Below are 21,355 nucleotides of genomic sequence, written 5' to 3' on the forward strand. Positions count from 1 at the left end.
AGCTGGGAGCTGCTGTGTCTTGTGAGCCTGCCCCGGGGCTGGACTGAGCTCCGCAGGTCCCTTCCCACCCCCAGCCCTTCCGTGAGTTTCGGTGGGGTTCAGGCTCCTGCAGGGAATGAACTGGAAGCGGCAAAACGAGCCGGAGGCGGGAGGTGAAAGCGATGTGCGAAAGCTCCCAGCCACGTCCTGCTTTTACTTGTGCCGGTTGCGAGGGGGGAGAAGCCACGTGTGCCTTGGGGAGGGAGGGTTGTCGCCGATTTTTGGCGCTCTGGGCACTCCGGGGTGATGGTGTTGGATGTGCAAGGTCACAGCCACCTGCTGTGCCCACCCTCGGGGTTTTTGGGGTGCTGCAGGTTGGCTCAGGTGCTCTCCAGCACCTGGTCAAAGTCCACGGCTCTCCTTCTGCTCGTAGCAACCACGTCCAGGGTGATAAAACCTTGGAGTGGCCGCGTTTATGGTGTTGTTTCAAAGGACGCTTCAAACCAGAATTACGCCTTAAGGATGCTGCGAAAAGCTGTTCCATCCTCCAGATGTGCTGGCAGGCCTGTGGCTCGGAGGAGAGGGAGTTTTTTGGCAAGGCCTGGCAGCTCAGCAGAGTTTCTCTCTCCCCTGGCCGCGAGTTGTTCTTTTCCTGGTTCACTGGAGGTTACCCGTGAAGCAGCCTGGCATGTGCCTCTTCTCCTGCGCGGGATTCCTTGACAAACGCTGGCCTGCGCTCAGCGCTTCCCTTGTCCAATTCTTTCTAAGAAACCTGATGCTTCTCTGGGAGGTGCCACACGCCAGCCTCCAGCCTCAGCCCTCCCGAGCTTTTTAGCATATCAGAACAGCGAAATGAGTTTTTCTCTAATTGGCCATTTAGATGCTAATTGGCTTCTCCCGGGCCTACGCCAGATCAACCTGCCCCGGAACTGGAGTCAGAAAGAGCCTGCTGTCTTCATGAATTATTCACTTCGCATAACGCACCTGCCTGGCTGGGGCTCAGGAGGAAACGGGTCCAAAGTCTGATAAATAAAGATACACCTTGGCAGGTGGAACAGTGCTGGCTTTCCTCCCCCGGCATCGAGGGCTGCTTTGCTTTGGCAAAACCTGGGTTGGTTTTTGTTGGTCTTTTCTTTTTTACAGCTCACCATATCTCAAGTAGCCGCACTAACGAGCGCCTCTCGTTAATAAAGGATTGTTGGTGCTGGCTGCCTGCTTTCCTGCAGAGCTGATTTAATCTCCCCACTCACAGCACTGCCACGCACCTTCAGGGTGTTGTATTTTAAAAAAAACCCTTTATAAGGTCCATCCTAAAAGCAGTTTGGCTTCTTGTTGCCGCTGCTGGGATTGGGAAGCAGCTCTGGTGGAGAGGAAATTCCTTGGTTTTCCCCCCAAACCCCATCCTCGCTCACTTCTGTACCAGCTTGGCCTTTCACGACAAGGACACCTCCCGGTCGGTGTTTAGCTGGGCCAGCTGCTGTTTGATTTGGGCTGGGCCGGCCAGAATGAGCATCTGAATGAGGCTGTCCCCATTTCGCTGCCACTGGTGCTGCTCAGATTGAGCTTTCGTGGGGAGACAGGCTGAGGAAAGTCAGACTGGGTCCTTCAGTGGCTGTCCCCAAGCTTGCCAAAGCTTTGTTTTCGGTGTTTATTTGGACACTGTTTTGGCCCGGGCTGCAGAGCTCGCAAGTCAGGTCTGATCACATCGGGTTCCCTGTGTCTCTTGGCTCTCCATCTGCTGCTGGGGGTGCATAAAGAACGGTAAAATTCTGTTTTCAGAACAGAAAGCTGAAAATTTCCTCTTCCTCAGCCGTGCCCAGGTGTCTCTCTGCCTGAGACATCTCCTGCCTCTGCTGGGCTTGTGCCTCCCGCCTGCTTAGCCCTTATAAAATCAATTTACATCATTTTATCGGTGCCCACAGCAGGCTCCTGCTGATGAACTGCTGGGTGTGGGCGTGAATGAGCGGTTCAAAGTGGCTCGCGTGTGAGAGAAAAAAAAAACCCAACTTCTTTAAAGCCCTGATCCAGCCTTGCTCTGGCTCCGAGACTCGGCCAGACCTTCAAAGCCAGCCGTGCATCCCCTGCCACGCTCCTACAGCCCCCGGGGCTCTTGCGGCACTTCAAACCAGCTTTGAAACACAGCTGGGAGGCTTTAAAACACGAGGGGAAGAGCGGTGTCCGCAGCAAAGAGCCGTTCCGCCGCGGCTGGGAGGGGAAGGGACCGGCTGGTGGGCTGGGTTAACCTTATCAATCCCCGCCGCTCGTTTACCCTCCGTCATGGCAACACCAGCAAACACTCCCTCAGTTGCCAAGGTTTCCCGGGGATAATGGGGTCTGGCGTGCGGAGCAGGCAGTGATAACACCGATTTCTTTGAGGGAGCAGCCGCCCAGAAGGGAAAAAAAAAACGGGCCAGCAAGGTACCTGGGTATCCTGGGGGAGGTGATGCCCTGGGAGCAGGTTGAGGTAATTACACCGGCACAGCGAGGTTTGGGAATTGGGAGCTTGGCTCTAGCCAGGCTGGTTTAATTTTGATATTTTTTTTCTTTTTTTTTTTTTTTTTTGGTAAAATGAGGTATTTAAAAAAAAAAAAAAAAAGGTTGTCTAATTAATTTCCTATGAAAACAAATTAATCTAGACACGAGCTGCTCAGCTGAAATAACCAGGCAAATGAAAGCTGACTGGAGGCCTCCTCTTGGGGCTGTGCAGGACTTATTTTGTCTTTGCAAGGCTGTGAGGAATTGAGGCTTTGTGGGCACCTGTGAGGAGCCCAGCTGCAGGCTGTGCTGCCACTGCAGGAGGAGGTTTTCCTCTCAGTAAAACCCTTCAGTTTTAACTTCGGTGAGGTCAAAATGTCTGAGGCGGAGGAGTGGGGAGGGGGCTTGGTGTGGTGAGACGATGGTGAAAAAACAAGCTGGTAAATTCGGGACAGGGAAATGTTGAGGGTGTTAAATACAGAGCTGCAGGCTGGGTCAGGCAGTGCGTGATCCTGGGGTCTCTGGGGGCTGGGAGGGTGTTCCGGGTAAGTGTTGCTGTGTTGTGCTTTGCTGCTATATTCTTCTTTAAGCATCTGCTCTTGCAGCTGGGGAGGTGGCAGGTGCGACCTGCTCTGTGTGTGCTCAGCTATTGAGGTAAAACACAAAAAAAAAAAGGTTGATGTTCTGCTGAGAAAACCTGGCTTCTTTCTCAGAAATTCTTTGAAGGGCAGCACGTCCAGGGGCTGTGTCTGCCTGCCGCTGTTCCCTTCACCCAGGCCACGCTGGAAGGCTTCCCCCCCCAGACTGGAGTCACAGATTGAAGTCAGTTCTGGTTGCCAGAGTACAACTCTTATCGTGGAGGCAGAGCCACGTCAGAGCTGCAGGCAGGGATGTGCTGGGTTCTGCATCCTCCAGGAGGCTCCCGGCCCCACAGGGAGGGTCAGCCCTGCAGGGCAGTGCTCCTCCCCTGTGCTTCGGTGCCAAGGGCAGCCAGGTGCACTCAGATTTAATGAGGTTTTGGTCTCACATGGCTTCCTCCATCACAGGAAAGGAATGAGCAGGTGGAGTGGTTTTAAAGCAGGTCATAGAATATCGATAAGGGCTCCCCTTTTAACTCTGAATTCGGGTAAAAAGCAGAAGCTTGGAGTGGGAGGTTTTTCTGTACCACAAAGTGCTGGGGCTTTGCTGTCACCCTGTGTGCAGGGTGGGCCAGGAGCTGTGGCCTTCTTTTTCTCTCTGACCGGTAGAGGCTGGCTGCTTCTACCCTCCGTTAGTTTGTTGAGAGGACAGGGAGGGCATGGCTTGGGGCTGATTGGAGTAATTTTGAGAGAAAGTGCAAGACTTTGAGGGGCATGTTTCACCACAGCCCGTGGAAACAACTCCCCAGGCTGGCGTGGTTTTGCTGTCTGGGTGTTTCTGATTTCCCCGCACTTCTTGTCCTGTGCTGAGATAAGAGGGGAGATGCTCCACGCCTTCCACTCCTCTGGCGTCATTCCTGTGCCCATGAGAGACAGTCCTTTCCCTCCAGCCCTGCTTTTCCCCCAGCAGACCATGCCCTGCAGTCCCATTCCTGTTTCCTTCTCCAAGCTGTGTCCCCAGCAGGCTTTTTCCAGAGGTGCAAAGCCAGCAGCTCCCAGCAGAGGAGACGGAAAGAGAGGGAAAAAAAAAAAACCCCACTCCTGTAAATATTTCAGGGAATAATCTCTCTGAAGACTCTTCTGGGATCTGGTGGCTCTTTAGGCTTTTGTGTTGTTTGCCTTCTCTCTTTGCAGATGCTGCTCAGGGAACGGTGGAGGAGAGAAAGCGTGTGCTGAGTAACAGGAGGCAAAAGACCATGACATTGCTTGTTTTTGTTCAGTCACGCTGAGCAAAGCTCACTGTGCTGTGAGGCTGCAGAATGCCTTTAAAGCCTCTCCTGCGAAAAATGCTCAGCCCGTGTGCTCTGTTCTGACTCGCCTTCAGCTCTGGTAGAGCAGATAAAGCCATGCTGAGGACGGGCAGATGCTTCCAGCACAGCTTTCCCACCCTGCTAGCACAGCTGCTGGCGAAGCAAACTCCTCTGGCCTGGCTGTGCCGTGGGGCTCAGCTCCAGGGGTTTTTTATTCCAAAGACCCCCCCCAGCCACCACAGGCTGCCTGCCTGGAGCCCGGCATGGACACAGAGTGTGGGCTGTGCTATTCTTCAGGTGTTCCTGAGTGGGAGGGAGGAATTCACGGTGCAGCTGAAGAGTAATTTAATCCATGCGTTTGTGTGGGGGGGCTTCGTGTGCACATAATCCTGTAACCACACATCACAGGCTCGGGAAATCTCTGGAAAATCCCAGCTCGGCCATTCCGTGTCCAATTGTAGCTTTTTCTCTGCTCGTAGCTCAGGCCTGAGGGTGGGAGCCTCTGTGTTCTTTTGCTGTTCGTGGCTGGTTGCTCCCCCGTGCGTGAGCGCTGTGGGATGTGCGTGGGGAAGGTGTTCTCCGTGTTCTCTCCTCGCCTGAGGCTGGGAGGAAGATTAAAGGAGCAGGAGGAGCTCTGGGGCTGAATGGAAATGCAAGCCCAGTGTCTGGCACTGAGCAGGGTCCCAGGTTTTCTTCTAGGGACGGTCTCTTTCAAAAGCCATCACTTTGAAAGTGGTAGAAGGTTTTAAAAAAATCGCGTGTGACACTTCTGTCTGTCCTTTCTGCCCCAGCCCTGTTTCCTGCATCCCCTCCATGCCTCACTTTGCTGAAGTCAGACTGTGCTGAGCCTTTCTTACACTCATTTCCCCTTGCTCTGAAAGAAACCCGCGTGGAATTTCCCCTCTCCCCTCCTCCCTGTCGCAAGCACTGCGTTTTCAGGCTCTTCCCAGGAACTGGGCTGGCCGGAGAGGAGGGAAACTGGGTCATTGTTTGTAACTGGTTTGGCTCTGAGGGCTGAGGTGGGGTTTGGCAGGAGGGAGCTGCCAGCTCCCTGCCACAGGTGGGTGTTTCTGTGCTGGGGGACGTGTGAGCTCAGCACAGCAGGGAGAGTTTGATGTGGGAGGGGGGCCAAGGCCATCAGGGCTGTGCCCGGCACAGCAGCACAGAGCTCAGCGTGGCGGCAGCAGATTGCAGGGGTGGGCACAGCACTGCTGGGGACTGAGACTGGGAGAAGCGTTTTCTTGGGAACTCCAGCACGGTTGGCAGGTGATGCACCTTGCCTGCCACTGGAGCTGATTCCTGCTTGCCAACCAGCAGTAAACACGTTATCTCTGCCCAGCAGGTATGGTTTCAAAGCTGGCAAGTGTCTGCGCTGGGGACAGGCTTTAATACCTGGGAATTTATGCATCAGGGCTTGTGAGGCGCTCGCTCTGCTGGAGAGCAAATCCAGCTGGTTAAAAGCTCCGTGCATCAAGTCTGGTTTAGCATCCACTGAAATCTTTTGGCTGTGCCTGTCCCTTGGCGCTTTCCATTCACCCGAGCTGGGCTCAGAACTGCTCAGCTGCAGAGTCTCTTCGGGGGATGTTTCTCCCATGAGCGTCTGGAGGATGGTTCTTGCTGCCTTTCCTCATCAGTTCAGCGGAATTTTCACTGAGCACGAGGAGTCACTGGTGTGACCATGCCGGGGACAGGAGCCCCAGCAGGAGATCTGCTGCAAGAGGTGCTGTCTTGAGCATCAGAGAATGCAAACAAGCTGCTATTGTGGGCTGGAGTTATAAATATCGGGCTATTATGGAGGCAGTTTTAATGAAGGAAATGACTTGCCACTATTCATGCTGATTGTTGCGTGGGTTTTTGTTTGTTACCCCATTAAGAGGTTAAAAAAAAGGCAACTGTAGCTTCTTTGTGTCCTTTAGAGTGGCTTTCTCTGTCAGAACTGCAGCACTGGGGCTCTGGAGGTGGGGAGGCAGAGATTATTCTCACAGACAACGCTTTGCTCTAGTTTGAAGTGAAAAATCAGGACTGACAAAGAGTGTCTGGCTTTTATTTTTTATTTTTTTAAATTTTTTTAAGAGTATACCATAAAATCTAAACTTCCAGCCTTGCCTTCAAGGCATCTGTAGGTATTTATTGGCTTGTATTTTATGAGGGTGATGGTATGTTGTTATCACTGTGGGTGAGAGTCTGGCTGCTCCCACCGATCTCCTCTGTTTGCTTTGCTGCAAGTGTGGCTGCTGTTCGCTTCTTCCAGGTGTGAGCCCTGTCACCCCACCCCTCCCCAGGCTCGGGGCCATGGCTGACATGATTTTTGGCAGCGGGATGGGCCCCTGGGTTTGCCCCAACGACCGGCAGCTGGCCCTGCGAGCCAAGTGAGTCCTCCCCACCCTCCTCCTCCTCCCCTTCCTCCCTCAGCTCTGCCCTGACAGCTTTCCTGCTGTCTCCGTGGAGCACTGAGCTCTTGGCCTCCTCCTGCACCCCTGGGAGTCCATCCCACAGCCCTCCCCTGGGTGGAAGGAAAAGCTGGAGGCAGCCTCAGATCTCTGCGGAGCCCTAAATATAATCGATGGCATCCCCCAGCTGCCAGCACCCTTTTGTTTTAGGGACTTGTCATTAGCCCTGGCTTTCCCCTGAGCTTAAAATTACTGCACAACCTAAAGACTAAGAGGATGGGGATGAGTCAAGTGCGTTTTTCTTGGATGCTCTCATTCCCTGGCAGCTGGGACCGTGCCACCTCTGCTGTTGCCTGAACCCCTGGGCTCAGCTGCTGCTGCAGAGGGTTAGAAAACAGGGGGACACCCCATGTTTTGAGGGTGCGCTGCCTGGCTGGGAGCAGGGAGCTCCACTGCCCCTTCCCCAGCCTGCGGAAAGCCTCAGCAAGACCGTGGTGCCCATGAGTGCGTTCTCCTCGCAGCCGTAAGTTTATCCAGTGACCTCCAAACCCCCTCCTGGATGGTAATTAATTAATTGAGCTGTGAAAGCTCCTGCCTGTCGCCAATTGAGCCAAGGAGAGACATCAGCTGCTGCGTGTGAGGCACAGAGGGTTCGCTGGAGTCCTCGTGTGAACCTGGCCTAGACCGAGGGAGGATGCTGCCAAATTTACGTTTCTAGGCATTCCCCTGGAAAATCCGTGTGTTTGAACTGAGGGCGTCAGGGATGTGGGATCTTGGAGGGAGGAGGGTGCAGGTGATCCCTGTGTCCGGGAGTTTGCCCTTGGCTTTTGTGGTGCCTGGCATCAGCACCCGTCTCTGTGAGGGAATCCCCAGGAGAGCCAGGAGAAAGGCTTCTCTTTATGGACAAACAGGAATGGGGGCTTGGAGTGGGGAAACCAAAACAGGAGCAGGAAGGGAGGTGAGAGGGGCAGGGAGAGGCAGCAGAGCTCTGTGTGCTGCTGGGGGGGTGACGTGGGAATGTGGTCAGGGAGAGGACACTCCTGCTGTGCTCATGGAACAGATTTCCCTGATGGGAGGCTGAAGGGGCTCCGTGTGCCCCGGGCAGTTTCAGCGTGGGGCAGGGCAGGGGTTTCGTGCTCCCCTTTCCCAGCTGAGCCCTGCCCTCCTCTCCCTCCCCCAGGCTGCAGACGGGCTGGTCGGTGCACACATTCCAGACCGAGAAGCAGAGGAAGATGCAGGCCCTGAGCCCCAAGGAGCTGGAGGTCATCCTGGGAGTCATCCGCAAGGCAGAGCAGTTGGACGTGGTGGAGCAGCAGCGCATCGGGTACGGCCGCGTCCCTCGTCCCCTTCCCTGCCCGGGAAAGGCCGGCACAGGCAGGAGGGGCTCTCCCAGCTGCCTGAGCTCAGCCTCCATCGCTCAGAGCATCCCTCGGGTCAGTTATTTGCCCCTCCCACGCTGCTTGTTTGGGGATGACGACCATCGGGGAGGACGTCATGATTTCCTTCTCTCTGAAAGGCCTTTCATGCTTTCTCTGAGCCTCGGGGATGGCTGAGGCTGCAGCCCTGACACAGTCCCTGGAAAATGCAGGCGGTGCTGAGGCTCTGGGAGAGGCTGGGCTGTGCCCAGGGCTGCTGCAGGATGGCTCAGGATCGCCGCTGGCAGCGCACTCAGGTTTTCCCTTGTCCACACCAGGCCCCTGGGGTTTTGCCTGGAGCAGAGAGCGAGTTTATGTTCTAGTTGGCTGAGCCCTCTCGATGGGGTTTGCTAGCTTGAGTTATTTAATTTACAGGCATCCCTTTGCTGCTGCAGGTTCCCATTTGCTGTCGGTCCTGCTGGAGGTCTGGCCTGAGCTCTGTCTGTGATCTGCTGCCTTTCAAGCCGGGGAGCTGGGCAGCCCTGCAGCATTTCCCGGCAGTGTTTGTGTTCAGACAGGAAACCTCCGGGACTCCAATCCTGTGTCCAGCAGGCCCAGCTTCCTGCTTCTCTGCTCCCTGTGCAGAGCTCATTAGCCAGGGCTAACGAGAAGCGACAGCGATGTTTTTGTGATAAACGGGAGACCCCAGCAGCAGCCAGTGACCCTGAGGGCCTGACTGCTCCTGTGTGGCTGCTGCTGGAGCTGCAGCAAGTGCTACCCTTGCAGCTCCTGTGGTGGAGCATTCTCTGAAATGCCTTTTTGTTGACTCCCAGGAGCCCTTTTGTGCCGGAGCCCAAGTCGGTGATAAATCCACTAATGATGGCTGGGTCTGGCTGTGCAGCCTGACCTCCCCACCACGGGCAGGACCTCCTTCAAACAGCCCTTGCCTTGCTCTTGGAAGGGGCCCTGGTGGACGGGACATTAGCACTAATGAGAGTGGGATTCATGGATTTATCAGCTCCCTCCCGGCGCTGATAAATGGCCTGGCTGCTGCTGTCCCCCTCTGCAGATGGAGGCCCGAAGGTTGCCAAGCAGTGATCTCACGGCAGAGCAACCTTGCTCTGCATGCTCTCCACACCCTGCATCCTAATTGCTCATCCCGCCTCCCTCCCCTCTCCCAGCCCTGCTGTTGCAGGCTCTTTGTGTGTGCGTATGTGCTGTGGAATGGAGCAGGGAGCAGCCTCTGGCATCCCTGTGCCACAGCCAGGCTCGTTTTGGTCTCATGGCTTCAGCCTGCCTCATTTTGGTCCTTGGTCTTCAGTCTGGCCTCCCTGCTCCTAATGGCATGTGGGCAAGTCACTGCTGCTTTCAGGGAGATGGGCAAACGGAGAAGGCTTGGCAGGTTTAGCTCCTTTGCCCTTTCCCAGTGCTTTTTGCCCTGGTCTGAGCCCTCCAAGCTCTCCCGGCAGTGCTGTGACCTCTGCTGTGCCTCTTGCCCGCAGGCGCCTGGTGGAGAGGCTGGAGAACATGAGGAAGAACGCCATGGGGAACGGCCTCTCGCAGTGCCTGCTCTGTGGGGAGACCCTGGGGCTGATGGGCAGCTCCTCTGTCTTCTGCCAGGACTGCAAAAAGGTGGGTTTGGTCACACGTGCCCGTCCCTGGCAGCAGAACTCTCTAGGAAACGCCGCCAGGCCCCTTGGAAGCTGGAGAGCTCTGCAGGGTTGTTTTGTGCTCCCTGGTGCTGTCAGACCATCGAGTTTTCTGTTGCAGCCTGGGGATAGAAAGAGGTTCCTCAGGATCCTAAAGTGCCCGAGCTGCACTCAGGGCTGGGATGGGCCGTGCCAGTCCCCTCTGCACCTCCCAGCTGGGGTTTGCAGCGTGGGACAAGGGGAAAACCTGCAGCCAGCAGAGACAACCCAGAGCAGTGTGAGCTTTGCTGCTGCCCACAGCAAGGTCTGCCCTGAGACCTCCCAACAGGACCCAGGTCCATCCTCGAGCTCCAAAGCAGTGTAAATTTCCCAACCCTGAGCCTCAGGGGCTGCCTGTGCTGTGTGTGCTGTTGACAGGGAGAGCCCTGCTCTGCCAGCCCCCCAGGGGTGTTTCCTGCTGCTCCTGGCTCCACAGCCCGAGGGGTTAATCTGTATTGCTGTGGAGATGATGATCTCCAAGGCAACCACCTCATCCTGCCTCTGCTGGGAGGCTGGTTCTCCTGCACTGGAAGCCCACCTTCCCCTGGGGACTCACCTCTGGGGCTTCCTTCATCTCAGCGTGTCGAGGAGGGAGCGCCTTGCTGAGAGCTGGAGTGTTCCTGACAGAGCAAAACCTGCTGCTCTGCCAGGGGCTGGTGGTTGGACCGTGGGGGGAACAACCTTCAGTGGCCCTGCTGGCTTTTGTGGGACACAGATCTCGTGCAGAGCAGGCTGCTGTGAGCTCTGCTGCGCGGCTGGTCCCTCCACTGCAGCCTGTGCAGAAATCACTCGAGTTTTGCAGGAGATTCCTTCTAAGGCAGCGCCTAGGAAAGGAAACGCAAATCTTGGAGAATCCTAAACCGTTGGGAAAGCAGCTTTTAGGGAAGGGGTGTGGAAGGAAGCAGCAGTGGGGAGGGAACGGTCTGGTTTTGGATGGGAGCAGCTGTGGGAGCAGCGTGCTCTCTGTGCACTGTGGGGAATAAAGGGTTGGGTGACAGGCAGGAGATTCGTGGCTGTTTCCTGCGTTTCAGGCATGTGGAATAACAGGATGTGCTCTATTCCTGCCTCCTTCCCGTGGCAGTTCTGCTCTCACCTTGTCAGGAGCCAGCGAAGTCACGTTGCCACGGGGCTTTGTAACCAACTTCCTGCAAACCCTGTGCACTACAGAGGAGGCAAAAGCTTCTTCAGAGACTTCCCAGCCCTGTCCCTTTGCAGGAGTGACCCTCAGCTGGTGGGACAGTGTGAGCCCGAGGCTCTGGGAGGGCTGTGATCAGAAAACCCCAGAGAAAAGTTGGGGTTCTTTCTTTCACTTTTTAAAAAACGTTTATTCCCTTTTTGTCTGGAGTCTGTCGGGCAGTTCAGCACCGTTCACATCCAGGTTGATTTAAGTGACATCCTACTTTTCCAGGCTGCGTTTTGCAGCTGCTTTCAGACTGGCTGCACTTTTCAGCTCTGCGCTAGCCCAAGGCAATTCTGCCTGGGTGCCCTGGGCCTTCTCCCCTTCTGCTTTTTAATGTCGTGGAACGAACCGAGGGAACAAACCAACCCTTCAGCAGAGCACAGAGTGAACTGCTTGTTCCCTCTTGTCCAGGGCTATCCATCACTCGAGGAGTGCTGCGTGCAACAAGCAATTTGTCAGGGAATTATGGAATTTTGAAGTTCATATTTTTCCTGGCAGGCTCCGCTCCGTTAGCGCGTCATTGCGGCACGTTTAATTCAACAACAGGAATGGTAACGGTGCACCTGAAAAGCAGCGAAGAATTTACCTTCAGCCTTTACTGAACGGAGGTTCTGCCTTCCTGATGGATCTTCCAAGTGCCGCTTTCTCCTTTATTAGGAATGCTTTGAGTGTTAGTTTTTATTATCTGGGAAGCGAAGGCGTTGTGGCAGGACAAAGGTGTGTGCAAAGGCAGACGGGTTAACAATAGCAGTGAGCGAGACAAAGCCCGAGGTGCCATTTGCCGTGCGGAGGGGATTGATGCCGCGTGTGAAAGGTGAAGGATGAGTGGGAGAGGGAAGCGCTTTGTCTTGTGTTTAATGAGAAATGGGGCCGCGTTTAACGCCCTTGATTTTTATGTCTTCTTCCCAGGGGTTGTGAGAGGGATGCTCAATTTCCCAGCTACTCTGCGGAGACGGAGAGGAGGAAAACACCGTTTTAATTTGTTTTTTCTTTTTTTTTTTTTTTTTTTTTTTTTTTTTCGGAATTCACGGCTGGGAGTGAAATCGTTTGGGAACTCCCACTAGAGGGAGCGTTTGAATGTGCTATCCGTGTGGGGATTGGGATCGTGGAGGGCATTTCGGGCTGAGCTGCCCCCTCTCCCCGGGTTTGGGGTCGGCGCAGGGAGAGTTTGGGGTCTTTTAGGTGGTGTCTGAAATGGAATCTGCCAATCCCCCTTGGCCTGAGGAGCACCGTGTTGATGCAGCAGACTCAACAGGTCGTTCCTTATTTCTCTGGGAGGATGAGGATGAGGGCGGGAATAGTGGGGTGGAGAAGACGAGACCTTCACCCCTGGACACAGGAGCAGCCCGCTGTGGTGGATATGTGAACCTGGGGACATCCAATCCTCATGTGGACCTCAGCAAGCTTCTGCTCTCCTCTTGCGAGTGGCTTTTCCTCTGTGAGGATCAAAGGATCCAATTTCTCACTCAAGCTGCACGCCAGGGTTGATAGGCATCAGCTTCCTTATGGAACATTGTGTGATTCGGGTTGGGAATGGCTCGGGATGCCAGCGGAGACTTGGAATTCCCCTGGTGCAGCAAGAAGGGCTGTGCAGAACCCTCAGACCTTCAGGAAACGTGTGTAACCGTGGCCATGCCCACCTGCCGAACAGCCACAGACCAAGGAGATTGTGCTGAGGCGGAGGGGAAGATGTGGGATTTAACACTTGTGTGTGAGAGAGGAGGAAGGAGAACATTTCCAGTCTTGCGCTTGTGCCTGGTTACAGCTGCTTTCCACGCCACAGGGACTGGGGGTTGGCATTTAGAGGAAGAGAAGAGCCCCTCTGGAGATACCCCTGTGGGTGCTGGGGTTTGGTTTGGCCAATTCTCTCCTCACCCTGGAGGCAAGGGCTGTGCTGTGGATTTCCCTTTGTCTCGTGCCCTTACGGACCTGAAGCATCTTCCTGCAGTCAGTGGTTCTCCAGGAAAAGCAGGAAAAATTGTGCCCTGGTTTAAGTTTTTCTGAGGAAAGCAAACCAGAGCTGTTTCCTCTCAACCTCCTCTCCCCCAAGGGCTGTGGGGGACCTGCTAACACCACCTCTTCTTTTGTTTCCCTTTTTTTCTCTCTCTCCTTGTTTCAGAAAGTTTGCACCAAGTGTGGGATAGAAACTGTCGGAGCCCAGAAACGTCCTCTGTGGTTGTGCAAGATCTGCAGTGAGCAGAGAGAGGTAAAACACAGCTGTGGGGAGATGGGGCTCAGCAGCGTCCACCTGCCCACCCCAGATCCGTGCAGAGCATGTGTGGGCTCTTCCCTGTGCCTTGGAAGGCAGAAAATGGGATTGGGGAAGCTTGGCTGGAGGCCAGGCAGGCTCAGACACACACAGTGGTGACAACTTTGCTGTGTGAGGAGGTGAAGGGGAAAAACCACACCTGGAGCCTGGCTTTGTGGGATTTTTTTTTCTAGCTCTGGCCATAAAGAGATTGTTCCCTTACACCCTTTCCCTCCTCCTCACTCTGTGGCAAATAAATTTGGCTAACTGGTTTGGTTTTTTTTAAATACAGCTTGAGAGATGTACAGCATAACTGCAATATTTGTCCCACTAAAAATAACTAGGATTGCAGCCTTTAAATCTGTTTTCCTCCCTGCCTGCAGAATCCCATAACTTGCCAGTGTGTGAAACTTCTAATGCAGGTCTCTAAATTTTTATATCCTTCATCCTTGACTCTACACTGCAAAAAAAAAAAAAAAAAAAAAAAGGGCTGCCTCAGTTCTTGTCTGCCAGCCAGCATCCACCAACATCAGGGCTCGCTGCTCTGTGCTGAAGTCTGTGAATTTGTTCTGTGATGGCAGATGGATTTTCACTTGTTCCCATCAATTTATGTTGGGCTTCGGCTTGTGGTCCTCGAGCATCAATCCAGCCTGGCTATTTCTGACCAGCGCATCCAGCTGTGCAGCCTGGGGTGCTCTGCTAAATCGACTTTTGAAGTGTAGTGAGAGTGTTTGTGCAGGTGTTGGAGGTGCTGAACTTTTATTATTTTTTTTTTTTAATTACTTGTGGAAACTTTGCATTGCTTAGGTTTTACACAGGAGTGATATTTTTGTGTGTGTGTGTGTGTGTGTGGGAGCACCCTCAAAGTCCATGTCCAGGTGAAATGAGGGTGGATGCTGCTGGTCTTTAAATTCTCAGCAGCAGTGTGGGTAGGGCAGGAAGAGAGCACTGCAGCTCCCTGGATTTTGATAACAATTTGATACACTGAATCATCTGGATGTTTTGAATTCCAGATAGAGATCCCGAAATAGAGAGCGAGGCAGGTGCAGGTATTCTCTGCGCTCTGCGGGGAAACGCAGGGACTAAAATTTGCTTTATTTCTTTTATTCTGTTGTCTTTTTTAAATCTCTCTGTGGGTATATCACTGTGGGGTTTTTTTTTTCCTGTTTCTTAAAAAATAAGAAGTAACCTGGTCACTGGGCAGAGAATATTAATGTGCCCAGTGTTATGTGTGGCCAGTGTGAGGGTTTGATAACCTTCAGCACTCACTCTGTGAGTCCTGAGATACAGCCAAAGTGCATCCCTGATGAAAATGGATGGACCTTTCCTTCTTAGACTAAATTATGGCCTCAACTTGCCCCTCAACCCTTAGCTCCTGCTTTATTTTTCAATTCCCTTTCAGGTGGGTTCAAATCTGTCTCCTTTCTTATTTATGCTCCTGCTGGTGCCCTGAACAGGAGAAGGGTGGAAGGGTCACGGTGTGGGCACACAGACATCAAATCATACATCCCCTCTGTCTTCCCACTTGCCCTGCCTTTATTTTGGGGGGGGATTTGGGATCTGAGAACTGGCAGAAGCCTCGGGGTATGTCAGCCAGGGTGAGGAAGTTGAGGCTAATCAGAATGAACGTGGCCCAGCAGGATCCCAGGATGGTGGGGCTGGACATTCCCATGCACCAGGCGTTGCCCACACCTGCTTCCATCCCTTATTCCCATGCTATTATTTATCCCTGCGGGCTGGAATTAAACCAGCATTAAGTTTAGTGACCCGTGGTGCCCATCTCCCCATTTTGCTGCCTGGGACATCACCGGTGCTGGCCTTGGTTGTGATTAAATAATCCCCCTGCCCGGGTCAAAACAAACACCAGAGCAAGGAGCTGGGGCTTCCACCGCTTCTCCAGTCCTTGGTGCCCACAGATCCCTGCGGGAATCCCGGCCCCAGCCACTCTGCTGCTCTCTGTTTCCTTGAAAACCCCCTCTGGGCAGGCTGTGCAGGGATGAGGAGCGAGTCTCTGACGCTCTGTCTCATTTCTGGAGAGTGGAGGCGAGCAGCGGGCTCTGCCTGCCGCTCCCCGGGATTCTGGCTGCATCCCAGGCATCCCAAACACAGCAGCAAGGCACGTGCAGGGCGAGGCTCCGTGTTCCTGCAGGGCCTGGATGTTCCTGCTGGCAGAGGGAGCATCCCCAAGGACCCACAGGTACCCCCAGACCCCCAGTATTTTTATTTATCCTGAAATCAAACAGAGCTCACCTGCACGGCTCCAGAGGCTCCTGTCCCAGCTCTTCCCAGAGGGAGCTGTGGAAAACCCTCCTCTGTTCTTCCAGGATTCTGTGGGCGTTTTCCTTTGCAGCGGAATTGGGGGTGATGTGGGTTCGTGGTTTAGCGTTCCTGCAGAGCAAGGGTAGAAGCAAATTCACCCACGCTCACGTTCACTTTTGGGGGCAAGAATCCCCCTTCCTTCCTCCTTCCCTCCTCCTTGTGCCTTTCTCGGCTCTGATCTTGCTTCTTCACCTTTGTGCAGACAGAGTGATCCCCCTCGGGTCAGAATCCCTTGGGGAGCTCAGGAGCGCTGATCCCTGACCCAAACTCCAGCCCCGGCCGTGGGTTTGCAGTGAAACCCCCCGAGGAATGAGATTCTGGGGCAGAAAAGGGAGCAGCTCCTGCAGCCCTGCAAAGGGCTGGCTGCAGCAGCTGCCAGAGCAGCAGGACTCGCCTGGCAGCAGCGCTGGTGGGTAAATACACAGCTGGAACCTTTCCCTGCTGCCAGGCCTGTGGCAGGGCGCGGGAGCTTGGGGACAGCTGAATCAGCTGCGCCTGGCCCAAATCTGCCTGTCACCCCCTGGCCTGAAGGGCAAAAGGGACCTGCTGCCTTTTGTCAAATCCCTGCCCGGCCCTTTGACTCTCTGCACAGCTTTATTTTGGCTGATAGCACCAGATTCTGCAGAGCACCTTCCCGAATTACCCCTTTATATATATATATATATATTTAATATATATCCATAATTAGCGATGCTATCATTGTAATTAAAATCCTCTTGGAAGCATTCGTGCACATTTACATTTGAATTGACACATCCAGAATTGTAGGGATAATGAAAGCAGTTTCGGTGGGGTGGGAGGAGAGAGCTTTTTTTTTTTTTAAAAAAATACTCCCTCAAATATGAAAGAGAGTGTCAGCTACCAGGGACCTGTTAAAAGTTTTAATTTGCCCTCTCTGCTTCGCTTTCCTTTTCATTCCTTCTCCTCCACTACACAGAATTTTCAAGGCTGGCTGCATTTCTCAGTTTATCACAAAAAAACCACGCAAAGATTTTTTTAAAAAAATTATATTTTTTTTTTTGCGCTGGAGGAACGGAGCCGTCTCCTCCTCTTTTTGCCCCCGGGGCTTCCCTTTTCACACATCCACTCCCACCACTTGGAAAGCAACATAGCTTGGGGTTATATCCTGGCAAAACACGCCAGGGATGGAGAGGGGTGGTTTATTTTGGGTGACTCTGGGTGGAATCGGAGCCATGTGCACCTGTTTGCAATTGAAAGAGCTCATCAATAGCCTCTGCCGTATTATTTTTTTTTGGGGGGGGGGTGGCAGCGAGCAGTTAGGCTCAAAATAGTGTCCTCTAGAATAGAACCACGGGTGGAGGAGGGGGAAAAAAAAAAAAAGAATTCTGATTGAAAGGGGGATGATAAATGGTTGAAGGCTGGCAGGCGCTGGCAGCTTGAGAAACGTCGGGGTCAGGGGGGCGATGGATTTTTTTGCTATTCCGGAAACAAAGCTCCCAATGGTAATTTCACTGCCTTTTAATTCCCTTCATCCTCGAGTGCCGAACGTGGGAGTCGACAACAGATTGCTGTAAATAATGTAATTGGAAATCTCTGTGTTATGGAGAGGCAGATGAATGCAAATAACGAGGCTGAGGAGCGCTGGCTCTCTTCCCCTGCTGCCAGCGGTGCTGGAGAGCTGGGACAGAGTGTGGGAATGTGCTGCAGGCGGGGGATGCCAGCAAGGTCCTCTCCCAGGGTGGCTGCACCTGCAGGTGCCTTTTTCTTCGCTGTAGCCCGCAGGAAGCTGCTTCCCCACCTTTTGGTGTTGCTGTCGTGTTTGGTGTTGCTGCTGGTGTCAGCTAAAAGTGGTGGTTTTCCTCTCAGCAAGCCTGGATCGCTGTGGAGGAAAGGGCTGCAGGATGGGAACAGCTCCTGCACGGCACAAACAGGAGGTGGTGGAGCGAAATGCGGCTTTTCAGCAAAGATCTTTCCTAAACATCTCACTTTAGGGGATGTGGTTTGGTGAGGAGGGCTCTGGGGAGGCTGCAAGGGTTTGCTGTGATTCCCTCAGCTGTTATCCACCTCTTTGTCAGCAAGTCCTAATGTTTTGAGCTTGTTTTAGCACTTTGTATGCTCAGGGAAGTTTGAGCAGCCACATGGGTCTCACCAGGGCCTAGTGATTCCCTGTCAGGTCCCATTTCCAGGCTGCACTTGAAAATGCTCGATAAAATCCCCATCTGCTCCTGCATGTGTCACTCCATGGCTGCAATGATGGCGTGATGCAGCTTTAATGGGAATATTATCAGGGTTATAAGAGGCATTTATCTGTCACGGTGGCCACGGCTGTCCCTCTCCCCGGTGACATTCCAGCTCCACCCAAACTCAGACTGCCGTGGGGAACTAATTTCTCCTTAATGTGAATTGGTGCTTGGCAGGAGTAAACTCCTGCTAATAAACAGGAATTTTACTCCCAAGGCTCTGTTGCAGTTGTATTAATTTAAAATCAAGCAAGGGCTTGGCTGTCAGGCCACTCTGGCCATCAACAGCAGTCAGCAGCCTCGACCAAGGATGATCCAGGGATGCTCAAACTGCTCCATGTGCAGAGCAGGACATGATCCCTGGTCCTTTGGGAGGGGCAGAGGGGCTGAATCCATCCAGGGAAGAGCAGCTTGCCGCAGCTATTTGAGAGCTGATTCCGAAACAATTTCGCCGCTGCCGTAATAGGACCAAACTCTATTAGAAGCACCAATTTAAAGGGAATATGTATGCAGAGAATCGATTTTATAGTAGTATCACCACATCAGAGCTGGGTGTGTTGTGTCATTAACTCTTTCTGTAACGACTGGCTCTGGGGCAGTGAGGAACCCGGGGGTGACCAGCCTTTGCTCCAGCCATCCGTGCTGTGTCTGATTGGTTTTATGGTGTGTCTAAATTGGAGCTCGCCTGAAGATAATAGGTCTCTCCAGTGCTTCAAATTAAATTACAGATGTTGCAAGGTCTGTTCAGAGAGTGCCTGCACCAGAGGGCTGTTTCCTCCCCAGCAGTTTATCCAGGGGAAGTTGTGTGTGCGCACCAGAATCCCGGTGTGTGTCAGGGATGGAAAATTTCCAACCCTATCCCTGTTTTCCCGCCGTGCCCTGTGGGTGCAGCTGCTCCCAAAACTTCCAGGAGGACCTGGGCTTGCCCAGCCTGCAGCTCCTGCGGGGGCCATTTGTCCCTGAGCTGCAGTTACAGCTCAGTGCAGAGATGTCTGTCCCACCCTTGGAAAACCTGCTGCATTTCCCCGTTCTCGGAAAGCAGAGCATGCTCCTGCAGTGCTGCACTGCCATGTGCCGGTTCACACTCTGCCGTGCAGCCCCCACGTGCCAGCAGGAGGGACAGAAGGAGCTGTGTCAGCCTGTGCCTTGCCTGCCTGGGTCACTCTGGCTGTTGGCACAGCGGGGAAGGAGCTGCTGAGGTGTCCCTGCCTGCCAAACCCCATCTCTGCAGAGGAACAACCTGCAGCCTTGGGAATTCGGCTTCCCAGCTTTTTGCCTGCGTGGCAGACTCACCCTCCTGCTGGGTGGTTAGAAACGTTGGTGGAGCTCTGTGGGATGCTCTCCCCCCCTGGTTTGCAGATCCTGCTGCCATGCATGAGCCTCTCCCTTGCACGTGTGCTGGGTCACAGCAGTGCTCCGCTTTCTTCTGCTGGGTGCTCTTTTTTTTTAAAAAAAACCCCACATTGCTAGGCTCCCCTCTCAGTTCAGATCACCTGCACTTGGCTTTCAAGACCCCAAACACAGATCTGAGCTCTCTCTGTTGGTGGCTCTGGACTGGGAACCAGGCAACCATCAGTGCTGGTGTCCTGCTTTTTGGGAGCAGCTCCCGGGTGTCAGGTGTTGTCACTGCCCTCTGCTTTACGCTCTACATTGCAAATGTATTGCTGCAATTAGGGATGTCTGCATTTTCACCCCCTGCCATCATGAGGCAACTGTGTGTAAAATGCTTTGGGAACCTGGAGTGGAAACTGTGATGATCCCCTTCGCTCTGAGCAGAACTGCAAGAAATAAAAAAAAAATGATACTTTTATTATGTTAACTCTTTTTTTTTTTTTTTTTTTTTTTTTTTTTTTTTTTTTTTTCTTTCCCTGGCTGTGTCATTAGCTCATTATCAGGCTCCTGGAAGGCACACAGGAATTAGGTTTGTAAGAGGCTGTTTCTCCTTGTCTGAGCTGCCACCCTTCTCCCTTCCCCTGGCTTACAGCAGGCTTTATATTAAATATACTTAACAGAGTGCCTTCATCATAAGCTGCATTAAAGCTAAATTGGAGAGGAGAGGCTGTTCTGACAGCAGATATTACAGTTTAGTGCTCGAGGTCCATTTCCTGCTGCAGGTTCAGGTTATTTGTCTGTTGCTCTTGTTCTGGGGTTTTCAAGCTCGTTACACGGCCTGGCCTGGCCTGGATTGCTGTGTGAGATGAGGTTGTGCTGCGGGTACAGCACCAGGCAGCACTTCTGCCATCACCCTCTGCTCCTCCTTCAGTCTGCACCTGCTGCTTCTTCACAGCTGGGATTTATTTAGTTGTGGAAGGAGGACAGAGATGAGTCTGTGCTGACAAGGGCTGGGGGGGAATTCGGGATCACAGGGAGCTCGGTGGGGAGCTCATTTTGCGGTGGCTGTGCCGTCATGCTGTAAAAACCCACCTTAAGGTGTCCTGTCTGTGTCTCTGGCAGGTCTGGAAGAGGTCTGGGGCGTGGTTCTACAAGGGGCTGCCCAAGTACATCAGGCCTTTGAAGAGCAGCAGCTGCAGCAGCAAACCCCTGGAGCTGCAGCCCCAGCCCTGGCAGGGCGAGGCGGCCGAGCCGGAGCCCCAGAGCGTCGGGAGCAGCCTCTCCTTCACCTGGGCCAGGGGAAAAGGTTGGTTGTCCCACCCAGGGAGCAGGTGGGAGAAAGATCTGGCTTCTCCTGTTGCTGGCAGGATCCCAGCAGTCCGGGGGGTTCTGTGTTGGAGGTGTTACCCACAAGGTGTGGGGTGTTTCTCGGGCAGATGTTGGAGTTTCATGGCGCGGTGGTTTTTTTGAGGATTCGCTGGTATTGAAGTGCACATTGGTGGCCCAGATCAGTCCCAGTCCTCCTGGGCTGCCCATCCTTCAGTCCAGCCTTGCTTTCCTCCATTTCTGGCAGCCCTCACCCCGTTTTTTCTGAGATGAGCCATGGAACAGACACCTGCCTGCAGTGACAGCCTGAAGAGCTGCTCCTGCTCAGCTCCAGGGCTTGTGCCACTGGGGGACATCACTGTGCTGACCCAAGGCTGATCTCATTCCCTCCCTCCTCCCTACCTGCTCCTCACTTCTGCTGCTCTGCTGGGCAGATTCCTCAAGTCACTGTGAGCTGAGTTGGAAATGGCTCTGCCAGCATGTGAGAGCTGCAGAATCAGAGCTGCTGCCAGCCTGCTTTGATTTCCTTTCTCTCTGTGGGGATTAGCAGAACTGTCTGGCCTCTCCCCTTCTGTTTTTTTGGCTGTTAGATCCCCTCAGCTGGAGAAGACCTCTCGAGTGAACCAGCTGCACGCACTCTTCCACTTCTCAGGAGTGCAAGGGGAAATAGCCTTTTAATAAAGGAACCTCGGGAGACCTGCGTTTACAAACCTTCTCTTCAGGGCCCAGCTAGGAAAGCACTCGCAGCCCTACTGTAACTTTTGTAATTAAAGACAAATTAGATCAACAATAGACGGTTGTGTTTACCTCCAGGAGATGCCTGGAAGGAGTTGTCTTAGCAGAGGGACTGATTGATGAGGTTGTTGTTTTGTTCACATGATAGAGAAAACATTGAGAGTTGAAGCTGCTGAGCCCGGACCTGGCCTGCTGCTTAGTTCAGCTTTTGAGTTTTGTTTTTTTTGGAGAAGGCCTCC

At 53.4% G+C, this 21,355-nt stretch overlaps 1 protein-coding gene across 11 annotated transcripts in view; it reads left to right on the forward strand.

The window, feature by feature from the left end:
* The window catches only part of RPH3AL (rabphilin 3A like (without C2 domains)), a 37,154-nt gene that overhangs the window by 315 nt on the left and 15,484 nt on the right, over positions 1-21,355 (forward strand). For 2 of the 11 annotated variants that reach the window (XM_066202273.1, XM_066202272.1), the window contains exons 1-6: positions 2,566-2,894; positions 6,594-6,711; positions 7,913-8,056; positions 9,590-9,719; positions 13,075-13,161; positions 20,178-20,361. In XM_066202273.1, coding sequence (XP_066058370.1) covers positions 2,876-2,894; positions 6,594-6,711; positions 7,913-8,056; positions 9,590-9,719; positions 13,075-13,161; positions 20,178-20,361 — 682 coding nt within the window. In that variant the 5' untranslated portion in view covers positions 2,566-2,875. Of the gene's footprint in view, positions 1-2,231; positions 2,444-2,565; positions 2,895-6,246; positions 6,712-7,912; positions 8,057-9,589; positions 9,720-13,074; positions 13,162-19,607; positions 19,645-20,177; positions 20,362-21,355 lie in introns of those variants that run through there. The other 9 variants (XR_010723621.1, XM_066202274.1, XM_066202281.1 and 6 more) reach the window with 8 other exon arrangements.

The sequence above is a fragment of the Chamaea fasciata genome, unplaced genomic scaffold (assembly GCF_029207755.1).
Source record: "Chamaea fasciata isolate MVZ Bird 193981 ecotype frontalis unplaced genomic scaffold, bChaFas1.0.hap1 SCAF_21, whole genome shotgun sequence".
Taxonomy (NCBI): domain Eukaryota; kingdom Metazoa; phylum Chordata; class Aves; order Passeriformes; family Sylviidae; genus Chamaea; species Chamaea fasciata.